Source organism: Drosophila miranda, chromosome 2 (assembly GCF_003369915.1).
Source record: "Drosophila miranda strain MSH22 chromosome 2, D.miranda_PacBio2.1, whole genome shotgun sequence".
Taxonomy (NCBI): Eukaryota; Metazoa; Arthropoda; class Insecta; order Diptera; family Drosophilidae; genus Drosophila; species Drosophila miranda.
The window spans coordinates 4,343,899-4,362,299 of record NC_046675.1 but is presented as its reverse complement, the minus strand read 5'-3'; the positions used below and the strand labels follow the sequence as shown (position 1 = coordinate 4,362,299).

General features: G+C 41.1%; 3 protein-coding genes across 7 annotated transcripts in view; all 3 read right to left on the bottom strand.

Moving 5' to 3' along the window:
• Nucleotides 1-13,217, bottom strand: part of LOC108157793 — a 29,437-nt gene extending 16,220 nt beyond the window's left edge. Inside the window, exons 1-2 of one of the 5 annotated variants that reach the window (XM_017289987.2) lie at nucleotides 13,137-13,217; nucleotides 10,293-10,940 (exon numbers count right to left, since the gene is read on the bottom strand). In XM_017289987.2, coding sequence (XP_017145476.1) covers nucleotides 10,293-10,661 — 369 coding nt within the window. In that variant the 5' untranslated portion in view covers nucleotides 10,662-10,940; nucleotides 13,137-13,217. Of the gene's footprint in view, nucleotides 1-10,292; nucleotides 10,941-13,109 lie in introns of all 5 variants that reach the window. The other 4 variants (XM_033389826.1, XM_017289988.2, XM_033389824.1 and 1 more) reach the window with 4 other exon arrangements.
• Nucleotides 13,218-14,125: 908 nt separating this feature from the next.
• Nucleotides 14,126-15,127, bottom strand: LOC108157062 (chymotrypsin-2). The gene is made up of 3 exons (XM_017288893.2): nucleotides 14,963-15,127; nucleotides 14,543-14,905; nucleotides 14,126-14,465 (listed from the first exon to the last, which is right to left on the bottom strand). The coding sequence occupies exons 1-3, from the start codon at nucleotides 15,092-15,094 to the stop codon at nucleotides 14,163-14,165; spliced, it is 798 nt and encodes a 265-aa protein (XP_017144382.1). The 5' UTR covers nucleotides 15,095-15,127; the 3' UTR covers nucleotides 14,126-14,162.
• A 150-nt stretch (nucleotides 15,128-15,277) lies between these two features.
• Nucleotides 15,278-17,729, bottom strand: LOC108157061 (serine/threonine-protein kinase ULK3). Its single transcript, XM_017288891.2, has 7 exons — nucleotides 17,531-17,729; nucleotides 17,318-17,466; nucleotides 17,031-17,255; nucleotides 16,242-16,969; nucleotides 15,993-16,177; nucleotides 15,850-15,936; nucleotides 15,278-15,388 (listed from the first exon to the last, which is right to left on the bottom strand). The coding sequence occupies exons 1-7, from the start codon at nucleotides 17,615-17,617 to the stop codon at nucleotides 15,290-15,292; spliced, it is 1,560 nt and encodes a 519-aa protein (XP_017144380.1). The 5' UTR covers nucleotides 17,618-17,729; the 3' UTR covers nucleotides 15,278-15,289.
• Between the last annotated feature and the right edge of the window lie 672 nt (nucleotides 17,730-18,401).

The window sequence follows — 18,401 nt, the reverse complement described above, 5'->3', positions numbered from 1 at the left end:
GATTTGTTATGGCTTTAAACAGAGGTTTTCTCTCTCAAGTTTAGAGGTTCTTTGCTTGTTTTATCTGTCCTATAAAGTATAAAATGGTATTTGCACAAAAATAAATCGCCTCAAAAGTGTCTATTGCCATATGTTCTTTTAGTTTTTCCTGCCTGTTTGCTCCTCATATGAGGCAGTTCCTTAAAACTACATATGGTTGCACATCCCAAAGCCTGCCAGCGTGTTGATTTCGAGTGCTCCAGTCTGTGTGAGTGGAAGTGCAGCCAAGCGGTAGTAAAACGGTTTGCCTTTTGAAATTTTTCGACATTCACAAAATGCGATGCGAGTTGTTATGCATTTCGCGCTCTTGTCATGCACTGCCACCCATCCTTGAATGGGGGGAACAGGAAGCACCCCTGAGGGCGAACAGGTGCCACTTTTCACTTTCTTTTTAATCGATTTAGTAGCGCTTTAGTTTCGTGGGTCTTAAAGTTCCCCCAGCAGGAGGAGAGATATTTAGTTCTTTCATTCAAATTGCGTTCGTAAAAGTGGAATTTAGTGGAAAACATCGCCGGACAAAACATGCCAACCCCACTTGAAAAACTTCTAGAAACTGAAAAAATTATGCAAAATGTCTTGCTCTTTAGTACATTTTATTTGAAGGATGCCAATTACCTGACCCAACTCAGCCAGCAGACAGTCACACGAGTCCCAGTTGTCCTGACCCGAGCAAACCACATTAGGAAAATAAGATTCCCACTAGCGAATACCAGCTAACTTTTCTTACTCGTTCTTCCCCTCAAGTACTGTAGTAATCATAATTTTCGACTTGCAAGAACCACTTTTTAAAGGCTTAACTATGATTAATATTAATTACTGTTCTGCCAGAAGGCTGAGGTCTGGGATTTTTGTAAAAAAAAACACTTTCATTACGCCTAATGAACCACAGAGGACCCAGATGGCAAGGCAATGCCCCAAATGGCATTGAGAGTGGTACAGGCTCGCACTCGTAAAAACTGCAGCAGAATTTCCCATTTACACAGATCCGTTTTATGCGTTTTATTACGGAATATGGCCACAGCTCTCTTCCCTTAGCATTTTGGCTTACAATGTAGATGGCTTCGTTTATGGCCCCACATGGCATGCACCGGCAAATGGGGAGACGGATGGACGTTGATCAAGAGAGTCTCAGAACCCAGGAATTTCTATCGAAATTGTAAATTTTTTCAACTTGTCGCCAGCTCTGAACTTTAAGCGAATTACATTATACACTTGGGGAAAATACATGAAAATTGCTTGGAGACCAAACATTGGACTCAACCTCATGGAAGTCATGGGAAATGTGAGGAAAAAGAAAAAGTTGTTGTGGTTTTTGACAAAAGTTTGAACAAGAAATTTCATATTGTCCTGATTGCCCTTTCACGGGGGGGTGGGCATAACCAGAAAGGTAGAAAATTCATGTGAGAAAATCCCTTTTAATTTGCCAAGATTTATCTCAATTTGATAAAATGGTGTTTAATTAAAAATTTTTATAGTGGAGCTACAAAATGGCTTCTAAATCAAGAGTATTCCAAACTTCGGCTTACCAAATCTATTCTTAAACTTTATTCAAGATTTATTTATGACTGTGTCTCTGTTGTGGGTCAGTTGTTGAAGCAAATATTTTGATTCTCACTGCCCGAGGGACCAACCTCACATATTGTTTAGTTTTACCAAAAAGTTGGAAAGTTTGAGCCTTGGCGACGCCAGGCACTTGATTGATGGGTGATGGTGGTAAAAATTTTCATTTTGGCTTTTCAGTTGATTAATATGAATGGCTGTGGAGAAGGACCAACCGAATGCAGCCCCGACCAGCAGCAGACTGTCAATTAATAACCCCAGACCCGATATCGATGGCCAATATGGCAGTACTTCCGCGGGAAAGTGGAAAATGCCCTCGACGGAAGCCAGCAATTTGCCAGGAGCAATGTCGAGACGCGACGCGACTCCAATCCGAAGCTTTAAGTGACTGCAGGCGAAATCTAATATAAAATTTGACGCTCTTTCTCCGCAGCTTTGTTGCCGGGCGAAAGTTTTTCTCTGTTTCTGGGTTTGCCCTCCTTTTTTTTGGTTCGTCCTAGGATGTCGCTGTCATAAGGAAACTAAGGATTTCCGTTTTGGCTTTGGTTCGTAAGCCGAGCATCAGCTTTAGAAAAATTTCAGTGGATGTTGTCACACAGACAGAACAGAGAAGGGCAAAAGAATGTAAAAGAAATGAGTGGGGAAAAATTATGTAAAAAGTTTGTTCGTGCACGTTTAGCCACGCCCCCTGGTTATTAGTTGGTCACAGCTGCATGCCCATCACAAGATGGGGGGACACACGTTCCAGGGCAAACCATTTTTCATTAAGTTTTCGCGCCATATTGCTGCCTCTCATAAGTTATATACAAGAAATATATTTTATTAGTGTCTTGGCAATTGTCTGTCTTGCCAAAGAAATAATATAAATTTCCAGCAATAAATTACACGAAAAAGTCGCTTTTTCTTGTGTGTGCGAGAATGCTCAATGAAGTGGCAAAGTAACTTTGACAGGAGTCGAGCACATTACTTCATCCAGTTCGGATAGGTCCTGGCATTTTCCCCGGCACCTTTATCAACAGCACCAGCAGCTCGTCAGTGGCACAGCATTCTTTATTTGACAGGAGAGATATACAGTAGAGGAAGATTCAAATTTGCATACACGCCGTATGCGCAACATGGCCAAACATCACTTTCCACACACATGCATATGTATGTAGTCATTTACATACTCTTACATATCTCTGCTGGTGAATGTGTTGTCTGGAGAGCTAATAAAACTTATTGTCATCCACAGTCTGACCCACTTTCCCATTCATTTTGTTTTTGCCCATTTTTTCGGTGGGTTCTTTGGCTGGTGTGGTATTCCATTGTTCGTTGGAATAATTTGAATTTTAGAATAATGAAGTCACAAAATGTCAGTGCGCGTTATCAAAATCATTTATATGCGAAAACAACTTTTTGGCCCTGGCAGCTCCCAAGTGCCGACTGCCAACAGGCAACAGTCGAAAGCAGGCCAGACAGCCAAACAGCCAACTGCCAGTTGCCAACATTTTAAATCGCTTACAATGCTTCAAAATGAATGCAAAGAAGTAGAATAGTTGCCGGGCCAACTGGGAATGTGTACTATACACACATATATGTTTGTATGTGTATTCAAATGTGGCAAAAATAAATGAATTATTGTTCTTTGGTGTTGGCCAAAAACTTTCTCTGTGTATATGTGTGTGCCAGAGAGCTGGTAATGGAAAATCCTTAAAGTGCCCGAAACAGAAATCAAGCTAATCTCTGATGAGGCAGAGAAGGAATCTCTGATTATTAAAAAACTTTTTTATTTGATTACAAAAATTCTATGGAATAGAGCTATATACAAGCATTGTTCCATCGCCACCAAAAATATACATAAGACATAATTGACAAAAATAGAAGAGCCAAAAAGTGCCTTGAGTCTGAATTACAAAATTCTAAAGAATAGAGCTACCTAATTACAATGTTCTTCTTCTGTAAATCAAGGACATTCCGCAGAACATTTTCTTTACATTCCTTGAAATAACCATCATCAAAAACTATTACCTACTCACGGACGTACACTCCTTTGTTGTGTTCATATAATTATATCAAACTATCCCCCATTTCGGGCAGAATCAGAGCCATTTAGACCGTACCACTGTCAAAAACAAACACATTATAATTATAATGATGATCAAATAAAAGTGGAAATTAGCCCTTAAGTTAGTTAAGTGGAGTGGAGGTAAAAGACAAAGGAAACTACTGATAAATAATGCCATACAAGGCAAAAAGTGACAGCCAAATTTTCTAAAAGACAACGGGTAATGAGGCTGGGACGGAAAGTGGGCGAGTGGAAGGTCCAAATGAGAGTTGGTTAACAGGGAAAGATGTCTGTGGGTGGCTAGACCCCGAAGCTAGTCAAATAGAAAAGGCAACGAGAAGTGAAATGGGTTTGTGGCAGGACTAAGCGTCTTAGTTGTCCCCCTCCCCGAGGAAGGGGTGAAAGTGAAGAGCGCGACTCTGGTCTCAAAGCCGAAAGCCCAAAGCCCAACAAAGAAAAGGCAAAAACAGATGGAAGAAAAAACTCAATTGCCGCACAAACCGAGCCGCCATTGTTTTCTTAATTGAGTGCCTCTGCCATTGTATGGGGGGTGTACGATAGTATCTGTGTGCTGAGTAGGTGCTGGTATGGGTGTTCATGTTTGCTTAAGGACTTAGGGGAGTCCTGTATGTGTGGGTACTATCTGCTGGCAGGGCTGCTTATCAATTACATTGAATTTTTCCAGGCGCAACTTGTTTTCTGTTGACTTCTCCGCCCCCCTCACCCATTTGTCGTACCAATCAATGGCTGCCGGAAATGATGGCATAGGCAGTCACTTCAACATTCACTTCCCTTTCCGCTGGTCGCCCTTACTTCTCCACCTCTTTTCCGATTTGACGCTGATTTCACAACTTGCCGCACGGAAATTGCCAGCCCCCATTTATGGCTTTATTACACCCCACCCACCTCCTGGGCCATACTCCTTCTCCTCTTCAGCTGGGCACCGCCTGTACTGCATTTGAAAAGACTCAACATTTTCTTATCCAACCATTTGCATTGGCTCCTCAGTTTTCGATCCTCTTCAATGTCGAACTTAAGGATTCGACTGATTTATTCCGTTCACGTACCGCTCACTGCACACTTTGATTGCCGCATTGGGATGTAAATCTCGGCCTCTAAAAAGAGACCCAACCATTCGGGCCAATCCGCCAAAATCTGGCCCACGTCAACACGCATAATCGGGCTTTTAATTTCGGGCAATAAAACCTTGGATGCCTTATTTAATGTCACAAACGTGGAAAAACTCTTCTCTCCGGGATTTGACACAAAGTTTGAAGGAGAGAAAAAAAATAGGTGTTTTTTCAAGTTCTCAAGAAAGAAACTCCGAAAATATTTGTACTAATTAAGAGTTCTATTACTGAACAAACATACGATAAAATTGGTGAAAATAATTGTCGGGAATCCCCATCCGTTAAACACAACTTTTCCATCATTAAACATTATGATATTCAAGCCCCACCTCAACAAACTTTCATCCACGAGTATCCCCAAACTTTTGGCAAAGTTTACGCATAATTTTTAACGATATTTTCCCGCATTTAGCCTTCGAGTGGTGGTTGCTGGTGTTGTCTTCGAGCACTTTTGTTGGCCTCCACGGATTCCAAATACGTTTCCGGCCAAACAACTTTATTCAATTTCTCATATTGCATTGGCATTGGTATTTTATTAAGCTGTTATGCTCTGAGCTCCTGGATATTAAGATAAGACAACTTCCTGGTAAGTTTTCTTCCTGAATATTAAATAAATTTCGAGTGTTTGTTATTAAAATTTTATGGTAATCTGCGGCAAACGATTGATATTTCTTTGCCAAACAAAATTTTGACGGTTTTTATTTTCGCAAACAATGAAAATATTGCACCCGTTTTCGCAAAAAAAAATAAAATAGATGACTTATTGATGCAGTAACATTGAATTTTCATAATTACAATTGCAATTTTTCCTCGCAAACAACATAGGGCTGCAAACGATTTGGTTATCGGAACGGAAAAAAAATCACTTTATGCGCGTAACAGCCCAAATTGAGTTCGTTACCAACAAAATAGTTGGAAAGTGTGTCAATGTCAAACCAAAAGGAAGACGACAAAAATTGACAAGCCATAAAGGTACGATAAAAAGTCAAGAGAAAATATTCCAATGACTTCCGAACAAATTTATTCCATTGGTCAACACGATTGTAGTCCATAAATAGTCGTGTTAAGTTGAACTATTGAATGTTTTGTTGTACCCCAACTGCTGCATCTGGAAATCATTAGAAACATGGGAAAATCTGATCTTATCTTCAACACAGCATTCAAAAATACCTGAACGATCTGGAAGAAACCAACCAAAACGTACGATTGAAAGTTAATCCCGCTGTAGTCATTAATAATCCTTTCAGTCGTGGTTTCGAGCCTGAACAGATGCTCGAAGGTTTCAAACAGGGAGAACAAATATCGGTTCTGATCAGGTTTCAAGGTTTCCACATAGCCTATTTGGACATAACCCCATGGCCTTCAGGTTCTACGAAAAGAATTGCCAATTTGCAAAACTTAATAAGGATTGAATGAAAAACAAGACTGTTGTGTTGGGCCTTTTGGGCACTAGGGTAATGCACAGCGTTTTCAATATTTTCCTAACAATTGCCGTAAGATTCTGAACAGATAAATAAGACCAAATCCGAATATGTATTATATTAATTTTTATTCTTATTCCATAAAACTGTTGTACATCAGTTCCATTTGTTGTTTCTTTTATTGTACACATATTTGCACCATTAAATTGTGCCACTTTACGCAACATAATAAAAGGAAAAATGCCAACTTTTAAGTGATTTTCGGGGCGTGTTTGTTCCGGGTTCCCCCGAGTAAACATTCCTAATTGCAACAACAACATCGACAACGGGGCAGACACCAAACAGAAGTGGCGAAGAGCTCGAGGAATTTACAGCACGGGAAAATGAAGACAAAATATTTGCATTCTGTTTTTTTTGGTTTCTCTCTTTTGGCCCCCCGTGGTGGATGTGGCGTGCCTGGTCGGCCAGTGGCCTATATTTGAGTCCGTTATTCAGCGTTTTGGTTTGGTTTGTTGCGTTACTCCCAACAGGCACGTAGTAGCACCAGCAGCCGCCATAGGGAATGCTTTATTTATGCAGCAAGGAATTCCAAATGCAGTTCCTGCAGTTCCACCAAAATGGAAAACTTTGATACTGCAGTTCTATATAGAAAAAATGTGTACTGCAGTGGCCATATACGTGGAAAAGTGTTTAGCCTACAATATATAGAAGCTCGGTTTCAATTAGTCAGACGTCTGATCTATTTTGGATTGATTTTTGTAGATTATAAGGGCATGATAATATATGTATGTCACTGGCAAAAGAAAGCATTGTCATTGTACTCTTGATTGCAGATTCCTGCTCAGCATCAGCCTCCCTATTCAGTCGTAACATCAGCCATAGCACCCTTATTCCTTTTCTTTTTAAGGGTAATCAAGCGTCGCTTTCATGAACAAAACAGAAAAAAAAAAATTAATTGCGTGCCCAGGCGTTGGCTTTTCCTCCATTCCCATCCTACCACATGCCATTATTTTTTGTTTTCCATGAGGTCAAGGGTTAAATACATACACACATGCAGTATTTGTTTACGTGCTTGAGCCGAACCTCAAACAATGAACGACCCACACCCATTGTTCCAAGATGTAGAGTATGCTCTATGAATAGCAGAGTTTTTGCTACCCTGGAGCACTCATTATTAAAATTATAAATTATGCATTCATTCCATGTTGTTACACTGCTCGCACTGCATCCCCCCTCTGGGCACCTTCCAAAAACTGGTTACCCAACTAATTTGAATATAAATTTAACTCATAAATATATATAAGGCGATTCCAGGCAGACGGCGCCATGGTCCTGTAACTTTTTTTGGGAAGAAAAACACCAACTACTTGGCCAAGAACAAGACGACATCAGGTCAAGCAGTCAAGACAGCAACCGCCCCACAAGAACTACAATAATACCAAGGAAACACTTCAACTTTTATGTCTGACATCCGTAGATGATGAAAGAGGAGGAGCAGAAGGAGGAGGAAAAGTCATTAGGAGGAGCCGTCTTTAGTCAGCTGGTTAATATTTAAACAAAAGTTGGTCTCCTCTCTGTACAGTCGCGTGTTGCAGCATATTTTTCTTGCCTGTCCACTTTTCGGGGGCGCTCACTGGAGGGCATCCTCATTAACATTATCATTAACATCCCGGCATTCTGAGGCCCTTTAGTCTTGCGGCTTGGCATAAATTATGCCTCTAATTAAGTGTCTGTGAAGCTGTTAATAACGGAATGAATGGCAATTATCAGCAGAAGGGCAGCACAAAAAAAAAGAGAAAATAAAGTTAAAAAGAATTACTTGAGCCTTGACGGGCTCAAGCGTTTTCTTTTGTCATTTTCTTGTACAAATTTCAGCTACATTTAGCAGATAAAGAATGGGATGTCCTTCTAAATTTATTGGTTTGTCATTTAAACCATTTTAGCGGAAAATGGTTGGAAAAAACTTTTTCTTTTTGAAGTCAAGTCATCACAATGTTTCAAAGTCAATCAGTATACGCATGACCAAGGGCGTACCCAGTTTCGACCACAATTTTTACCATATTTCCGGACAACATTTTCCATAATTATCCAATAAATATTAGTATAAACATATTGAATAACTCAATAATTGTTAATCATTCAACATTATATGAAATAGGTCAAAATATGCCAAAATATTCGCATAAATGATGGCAGTCCATCAATCGAATGTTCACAAAATAAATTGGAATACAAATTTGCTACAAATACACACTTTTGGGGGTACAAAGGCAATGCCGCAATGTTGTATAAATTTGTTAAATTTATGCTCATTTGCTCCCAATTCCAATTAAATGCAGTTTTCCCAAGCGTGCATAAAATAATGTTCTCATGAATGGAAAACGAGTGAAAAAATATAATGAAAATCTATTTTAATGAGAGCGAACAAACTGCAATCAAAATCGCATATATTAAAACAGCTCTTTCCATATTTCTCCTATTTTAAATGTGCCTTTCTCCAAAGAGCTCCCAAAATAGGATCCGTCGACTTGTGATAAAATCATGTGTTGATTTCCAAGAAAACTGTGCTCCGAGAGAAAAACCATGCTAACTAAATTATTCCCACGAGATGAGGGCGTTACGGGTGTGGCCGTTGAAATGAGCAGGACGTGTTCCCATCGAGCCCCGCAGAAAATAACAATTTATGGGTCTCCTCCTCCGTTGGAGCAGTGTGGTATAAGGGGCTGCACTCGGAAGGCAGATGGCAGCTGTGCATGGCAAGTAGGTGTTAAATATTTAATGATTACCAGAGCGCAAACAGGAGCAGCCCCAGAGCCCCATCCCAGAGCTGCTCCTCCGCCTGATCTGGCTTCTACTCGGCGTTCCTCCTGCTGCAATTCGTTAAGTGCTCCTTCCTCTTACGCATACAGACACTCGGATTGGGACACGGATACGGCTACAGATACACTGGAGAATCGAGTGCATACAATATGCCACAATTTATGCGCACAATTGCGCTGCCACGCCCATCCTGTAGGCGGCATACGTGCTCTATGCCCCCCCATGCCAGAGATCGTTCGAGGGAAACCAAATGCGACCGCAAAACTAATTGAAATTGCCAGCGCAGGCAGTTGCCATTAGTTTGTCTTTTCTTGGTGGAAGGATGGATGGATGTAGGCAAGCCGGGAGGCAGCGAAAGGTAGGGTTGACAGTTGCGTGATTGCTGCGAGTTGGTGTAAACACTTGCGGCCAAAAACAATGAGGCTGAGCGACGGTTGTCTTACACCAACATTGCGTATTAGTAGCTCGAGCACGGCGCGTATACGTAATGGATTTACATGGACAATGAGCTCAACCCTTAAGCTCCCTTGCAGGCCATTACCTGATATTAATTAGTGGAGGAATTAGTGGTAATTATTTGCTTAAAGAGTTGTACATTTTCATTTTTTCGTTACAGCCCTCTTTGTGGATATAGCCGGATGGACAAGAAGAAACGTACTGGCAATAAATACGTGTAAATTTGGGAATTAATTAGGGAATCAATTTTGTGAAAAATTAATTTATTTCGTGTTCTGGTTTTAAACTCTTGTTAATAATAAAAATACTCGTAATTCCGTTTTTAACCATTTCCTTTTAAGAACAGACTTTACTTGTCTTTCCAGACGCTGATCCTCCCTGTTATTGGAGCAAAGCATTGCTTCTATTTTTATAAGCAATTTATCTTTGTTTGTTCCCTCCCCAGCGAGAGAGCCAACAAAAATGTGACAACAGCAGAGCTGCCAACGTGCTCTGATGACAGAGAATATATATATGGCCAATACGGAGATAACACAAACACACAACATGGCAAGAACAATAAAATGAAAACATCAACTCGAGAAGTCATCAATGGAGCAGTGGAGTGGCGGAAGAGGTGGCTGTTTGCCTGGCAGGATGGTCTTTTTTTAGCCCGGACAATGACAACAATGAGCAGCAATGAATCGAAATGAATGAGTGTATAAATAAATGAATGCAACGTTTCAGTTTCGGTTTGATTTCCGAACGAGGGTGGGACCTTGGACTTTGCTGAGAAATTTCCACGAAAAACCTATACATATATGTAGAGATCCGACTTACCACGCAATATTTCTCGCTCTTCTTGGTGCACTCCTTCAGATAGAGATGGGCAATGTCTTTGGTGTAGTTGGTGCAGGGCGTGATGGAGCCGACGCCCTCGTTGTACTGGCCGCACATGTGGCACTTGAGGCCGTCGGCGACTCCGAAGCTGCCGGTGCACAGAACAATGGCCACCAGAAGGGCAGCGGCCACCGTGGCCCGGCTGGCCCTAAACAGAGGTGTGCCACCCGTCAGGCTGCTGCTGGACATCGATGCAGATGCAGATGCTGATGGGGATACGAGTAGTGGGGATGCTGGATGCATGGACGAGGCCATGTCCTCGTCGAGATTTGTTGACATTGCTTCTTGGTTAGAGCGCGACATTTTCATATGAGTTCTGACCTTTAACACAAAACACACACACCGCACACAAAGGACGAGTCGACGGGCAGACTGACGAGTGACAAACAGTATGCGTGTGCACTCAATAAAATTGCAGTTTCTTCGTTTTTTTTTCGGCAGCTTTTGTTTCTGTTGTGGTTACTAGATTAATATATGTACAGTATACAATGTACAATGTATTTGGCTTTCGTCTTTCCTGTGTGGTTTATCACAAGCTCCTGCCAAAGGTCAATGTTGGTTCTTTTTTGTGTGTTCCAAAAAACTTGACTGCAAATGAAACTTGATCTTTAAAGGAAACTGCACACGATGAAGACGAAAGCTAACACTCCAAATGTTTCGATATACTTCAGAGCAGTCCTGAGAGTAAGCTGATACTTGAAAGCGCTGGACTGTATTTCCTGAAATAAACTATTGGACAAAATCCATCTCTCTATTTCTGTTAATAGAAATAAGATTTTCACTTACGAATTTTTCGGAAAACAGACGGAAATACAATATTGTCCTGTCACTAGAGGAATGGTGTGTTTTTACGACTAGCTAGTTTTCTGTGAAACTGAATCAATTCTATATTAAATGGTAATCAATTTAGGTGGAAAATTCTTTGAACTTTTAGATGAAAAAGAAGGAACTTCAAATTGTATTCCTATAAATTCTTAAAATCTGTGCAGATAAAGGACTGCACTTTCTGTGAAAAACTAATCAGAAATTGACCAGAAATTGAATCTTGACCTGTCACTAGAGGGATAGTTTGTTTTTACGACTATCTAGTTTTCTGTGAAACTGAATCAATTCTATATTAAATGGTAATCAATTTAGGTGGAAAATTCTTTGAACTTTTAGATGAAAAAGAAGGAACTTCAAATTGTATTCCTATAAATTCTTAAAATCTGTGCAGATAAAGGACTGCACTTTCTGTGAAAAACTAATCAGAAATTGACCAGAAATTGAATCTTGACCTGTCACTAGAGGGATAGTTTGTTTTTACGACTATCTAGTTTTCTGTGAAACTGAATCAAATCTATATTAAATGGTAATCAATTTAGGTGGAAAATTCTTTGAACTTTTAGATGAAAAGGTAGGAATTTCAAACTTTATTCCTGTAAATTCTTAAAATCTGTGCAGATAAAGGACTGCAATTTCTGTGAAAAACTAATCAGAAATCTTTGAAGAGAAAGTACTTTGAAGTTGCTTTCAGATGCCGCATGGAAGACATCGACTTAAATCACAAAAGCTGTCGATGCGTGGGCAACTTTTGTGGCAGCAGCATCCTGCATCATGCAGCAGCACCTTTTGTTATACTTAGGGCTCCTGGGCTCCCTGGCAGCATAGAAATGTTACAAATTGCCAAATGCTGCCACGCCCTTTGTTGGGCTGCTGGGGAGCTATGGAGCCAGGCCCAAAACCCATAAGCATGGATGCCACGACCACACACGGCCGCACGTTTTTCACAAAACTCAAAAAATTGTTTTCAAATTGCTTTTGTTGTTAGTTAAATGCGTGTCTGTGAGAAAGGGAGAGAGGAAGAGAGCCAGTGGAGCCAGGGGAGCGGTGTGGCACTGAGGGATGGTTAAAAGTTCTTCTATACGCTTTCTGTGTTGAGTGTTTTCCACGAAATTTCCGGAAAATACATGGAAAAGTACGGTAGGGTAGGAGCCCAAAATCGTATTACTGCCTCCTCGCACAATGTGTGTACATTTTGCAGCCTACTTTGCAGCCAGCTTTGATTTGATTCGGTGAAATATGGATGATGCCTGTCTACCACACCGACAGGGCACGGGATCAATTCGGGTTTTGATTTTCTGCTATTTCGAAATTCTAGACAAAGTATCACGCATTCGCCACGTTTCCCCGCAACAGCCAATTAACGAGGCTTTTTTTGCTTTTGTTTTTGGATTCTGTTCTTTTAATTAAACGAATGAATGCCATGGTCCATCATAATGGGCGATGGATGGATGGCCTTCCGGATTCTGCTCTTTTATGCCAAATGAAATATATTTTTCTCATTTTTGCATGGCACAGTGCAGCCACACAAAAACACCAACATTGACAAGATCTTTTCGCAGAGATTATCGTAAAAAAAACACAGTTTTCACTTTCTCGTTGAGGTTTCACAAATGTTTTTAGGGCAGTCTCTATTTCTATGGATATTTTTCTTTCATATTTTATTCGTGGAAATTCTCTGCGTTTTTAGATAGATTTTACTAGTTTTATCTTTTATTCACTGTTCAGTCTTTTCAACTCAAAATTTTTCCATATTTTCTTTGTAGTTTCACAAAAGTTTTTGGGGGGGAATTTTTCATGTTTCAGACACATTTTCAATCTATCACATTCTCTTTATAGTTTAAAACATGTTTGTGAAGTTTTTCTATATTTAAAATACATTTTATATGTTTTAGACACATTTGTCATTGTTTAAACGTTTATCCATGTGCTCACTCTTCATTTTTAAACACATTCACTGACCGTTTTTCTAAAATATTTGATTTCCAACTGATTTTAGCTGAGTCCGTCGAACCGTGCGCTTCGTCAGAGTTGAAAATGTTGACTGCAGCGGCAGAAAGCAGAGGAAAGAAGAACCGTGCCACAAAAGGCATAGGCAACGGCGATACTCGGGCTTTTTGTGGCAGCTTCGGGTCGTCTTCGTATTGGTCCAGTGGCTCAATGCTACTCAAACTGCTTTATTCTGCATTTTTGGTGGTACAGTTTTAGAGCTTGAGGCATTGAAAGTGGTTAATTCTGTTAAAAACGAGTGAGGATTGGTACACATTTATTTAAGAACTATTTTATTTCAGAATCAATGTTATGGTGTAAAAACAGATTATAAAGAAATCATTTCATGATAGAGAGAGTCGAAAACAAAAAAAAAATGTCACTGAAAGGAAGAGAATGGGCTGGAAAAGGTTATAAATCTCAGTTAAAGCATTTCCCGATAATATAAAATCAACACAAGGGCTAATTAACTTTCTAGAATAAGCCGTATAACATCATTCCTTTAATTTAACTGAGTTTAATTTATTAAAATAATGAAAGAAAACAAAAAAGATCTGAAAATGTGCTGCCTCTACAGTTTGAGACTCGCAACACCAGACTGAACGTTAAACTGCTTTATCCTCCTACGCATACAAACCCACCGTTGGGTACTGCTTGAAAACGAAGAAACTGCTTGAAAACGAAGCAACTGCTTTGGTAACAAAGGATTTGAACTGTTCTCACTAAAATGCATTGATTCTCATGAACAACTGTTCTCACTTCACTATTTTACAATGCAGCTATTCCCAGTACTACAAAAAACAAAGCGCGGGTTTTCCGATGCACGTTAAGCAACATTTTGCATTCGCACCTGGAAAATCCCATTATTTATTTTTCATATGCTTGAAATCGGATTGCCTTATCAATCGCCACAAGCAATGTCAGTGGACCCCAATCCTATGATTTATGGGGCAATTTTAAAATATATGTCTTTCAAATTTATTGGGGGAATTTCTGTGACTATGCCAATATGATTTGGCTCGTTTTAATCCAGTCAACGTAATTGCCGACCTTACAGTAAACACCCGGGTAGGGGGCCACAGTGCAGGGCTTGACGCTCCACGAAACAATGCCCACCTGTTGACCATTGTAGAGGAGAGGCCCGCCCGAGTCTCCGCTGCACTGTCCCATGCCGCCCTCATCGACACCACCGCAAATGTGGTAACTGGGATCCGTGGCCCCATTATGACGAGACGTGCATTCCGCGTCCGAGTAGACTTTCAGATTCACCTCCTGGAGAGTGGTCTGGATGCTGCCGCCAGTCTGAAAGGAGAGCAAAATTATTATTTTGATTTTCTAGGGAGAATTAAGGATTCTTCCAATCCAATCTCAAAACCCACCGCATTTAGACCCCAGCCAATGAGCACTCCCTCGCCACCTTCCTCCGTCTGAGGAGTGGAAAAGTTAAGCACTGGGAGCGTAACGGGCGCCACATTGATATCATCGAAGACGAAGGGTTCCTGCACCATCAGTAGCGAGATATCGTTGGCATAGTTATTGCTGGGATTGTACAACTCATGCTGGATGATCTTCTTCACACCCACAACATTGGGACCCGCGGAATTGATCTGTGTCTGTCCATACTGCACCGTAAGCTGATCCGCAGTGCGACCGGCTGTGCAATGAGCGGCAGTCATCACAAACTGCTTGGAGACGATGGATCCACCGCAAGAATGCGAACCGGTCGGACCACGCAACGATATCTGAGAGAATAACCACAGTAGTACACAACTCATTTATCCGTCATCCATAAACCTTACCACAAACGGATACCTCTCGATGCTGGAGTCCGTGCCATTTACCACACGCCCCATGGGAGGTGCAGCATGGCCAACGCCGACAATGGCCAAAAGTACAAGTGCGGCCAGGTGAAGATTTTTATGCGACAGCATGGTAGAACGGAATGTGTTCTCTGTCAATTGGCCGCCCTATTATATAGAGCTCTTTGGCCATTACCAATATCGGGACTGCGAACTGATTATGATTATTTATGAGCTCAGATTACAAGAGAGCGACGAAAGTGCTATCGCTGCCAGAATGTACGAGTATCTCCAGTGATATCAAACGAAGCTTTATGCGGTTATCAATTAAACGATTTTAATCAAATTAAGAACAATGAATAAAAGTAGGTATAGCTTTGGAGGATTCGACCATCCGAGGAATGTGTTGGTTCTGATGATGGTGCGCTTAAAAGAAAGAAATTACAGGATAAAAAACTTAACGTTTTAGAGACAAACAAAAAAAGAATACAATTAATGTTAGAAAGAAGAAGGCCATCAATGTTAAGGCTAATACCGCTGCTCCACAAGGGCACATTCGTCAAATTACGTTCAAATTTTTCATAAGTGTTAGGACATAGTACATAATGGATTTCTGGTATTATTCGTACATACAATAAAATAGTTTTTTTTTGGGGGAAGCGTTACAAAAAGCTGCTGTGGTTCTATTGTACATAGAAAGCAATTCTAGTATAGATATATCTCTGTATATAAGTATCTGTATACAAGTATATAAGAAGGCTACGTGACTACGCGATGCACCTCTAACATCGGTCTACAAAAATACTCTAACAAGTGCGCTCCAGGCGCCTGAAAAATTGCTCATCATTTTTATTTTGTTACTACTACTGTATGGTACAGCTGTGTACCGTGGACAGCTTCTGTTCCTCTTCGTCCAAGTTCTTGGCGCTCAATATACTCTTAATGCTCTCCGCCTCCTTCATCCAAAACTCCAACTAAATAAAGGAAAAATTATCATTATAGCGGATCAAATTATAGAAGATGCACCAACCTGTTGCAATAATAGATTGCGACGTTCCCCCTTTGGTTCATTGTTCACGAAAGGCACCAGAATGCCCAGCGCTGAGGTATACGACTCCAGAGCTGCTTCCAGCTTCCGCTCATACAGATACAGCTCTCCCTTGCGTCCGATTTCTAGTCCTGTTTTCAGGGACGGACTAGAGTTCGACAAGGCAACTGAAATGGAATTGGAAAAATTAACCATAAACCCAAACACCATTAACCGCTTATCCTCTCATACATAGCTGCTTGTATCGTGCATCTGGCTCTAGCATCTCCGCCACAGTCGACCCACTAGGCTGTGGCTCTGCGGTTTGGAGAGTCTCTGTGGAATGTTCGGCTGCAGCTGCAGCAGCAGCCTTTTGTTGCCGCAGTGCCAGCTGTTTGTACTCATCCTCGATTATACAGTTCTTGATCTCCTCAGCGCGCTTCATGTAGGTCAGAGCTCGGTTGCGCAGGGCCTGCCGCTTGGGGGCATCCGATTCCTCCGTGATCAGCGGCACAAAATATTGCAGCGCGCTGCAGTATAGATAATAAGCCTCCTTGTAGTTGTGCTTCTCATCGTATTCACACGCCTGCGTGACCAGATCGATGGCCTTCTGCAGCGTGTGCTCCGTGGGAAACGTCTTGAGATCTAGAAACGGATGCGCAAAGAAATCCGCAAAAGAAATGCGTGCCATTGGTTCGTGGGACAGCAGGCGGCGCAAGAGATCGTGACACTCGTTGCTGATGCGAGCATTTGGTGGCAGTGTAATGGGTTCGGCAGTGCGTATCTTCAACAGAAGCTCCTCAATGGTCCGCGAGCTATAAGGCGCCTTGCCGAACAGGCACTCGTACAGGATCACACCAATGCTCCAGAGATCCGCCTTGACATCGTACTGGTGCTTGCGCACAATCTCCGGGGCCATATACAGCGGTGATCCCTTCAACTGCTGATTGATCTCGCCCAGCTTCAAGTGCTGGGCAAATCTAAAGAGAGACACTTAAAAGTTTGAAAATATGGCTTAGGCATGGTTTTCCGTGTGGTTACCCAAAGTCAGCTACTTTAAGAGAGACATTATTGGCTCCTCGTGTGAGGAGAAGGTTCTGGGGCTTCAGGTCAAAGTGGGACACATCGTTGGCCCGCATATACTGCACGGCGGCGGCCAACTGGCGTAGAAAATAGCGGCAGGTGGTCTCCGGCAGGGCCTTCTTGGTGCGAATAAAAGCAGAGAGGTTGCCGGCATTGCAGTACTCCAGCACAATATAAATGTTTCTAGGGGGAATACTCTGTATGAGTAATGGCATTAATAGCGTTCATTAATTCTACTTGCGTACTTATCGTCCCAGAAGAAATCCTGCAACGTAACAATGTACTTGTGTTTGAGGTCCCTGAGGAGGCGTATTTCCGTTATTAGATTCTCTCGTGAGGTTTGCGATAACGTTGACATTTCCACATATTTGATGGCATGATAAGTTCGCTGCTTCTGCAATAGAGATATAGTAAATTTTAATCAGCTAATTGATTGACAGTAAAAGTGTGAGCCCCACTTTGTGGCGCGCTTTGTAGACGGATGCATAGCTGCCCACTCCAAGTTTCTCGAGAATATCATAGTCCGTGATGCGCGGCAGTGACATGTGGATGTGGTCATTTAATTCAAGTTTATTTTCAACTGTTTATTGTGATTGTAGCAACCGTATATTTTTTAATTTTGGGTCAGCAGCAGTGTGACTTAGCCCACTTACGCCCCCTTTAGTTAAACAGGACAACAGCTTGGGTTAAGCCGCGGAATATAATAATAATAATTAATCTTGTAATTATCCTTCCTATCCTTTCTCTTTACTTAAAAAAGTCCACGTTGTTTTGTACGTCACCTGCGCTAAAATTCTTTAAGTGTCATAATTTTTCATTGAGAGTATCTTTATACCCACTGGTCTAAAATGGGTTAATCGTTCCTGTCCATGATCAGAAATGATATTCCTCTATTACGACTTTCGAATATTATTATTCATTCGAATAAATATTTTAAAAGAAGCACCCATTTATATATGAGTATATTTAACTCACTATAACCACATCTGGATTACATACGCATCCTTGTCACTCAATAACTTTCAAACAATTTATATTTGGCGCGAATTCAGTCGATAGTATCAGCATTTGCATCGCTACAATTGCGCTACACCATTGGCAACCTTATGTTGGCGACAGCATGTGCCCGGGAATGAGCAACATTCTGCTACCCTTGGGAAAGGGATATTATAGTATTCAGGAAATGTTTGACATCCCAGGTTCCAATGTAGAATTTAGTCAGTCTCCGTTTTAAAGATATCACAATGCAATTTTGCACTTTATGGTCTTCTTACAGAGATCAAGAATAGGTATCGGAATAGAGATATATGTACAAGAAACTAATAAGGT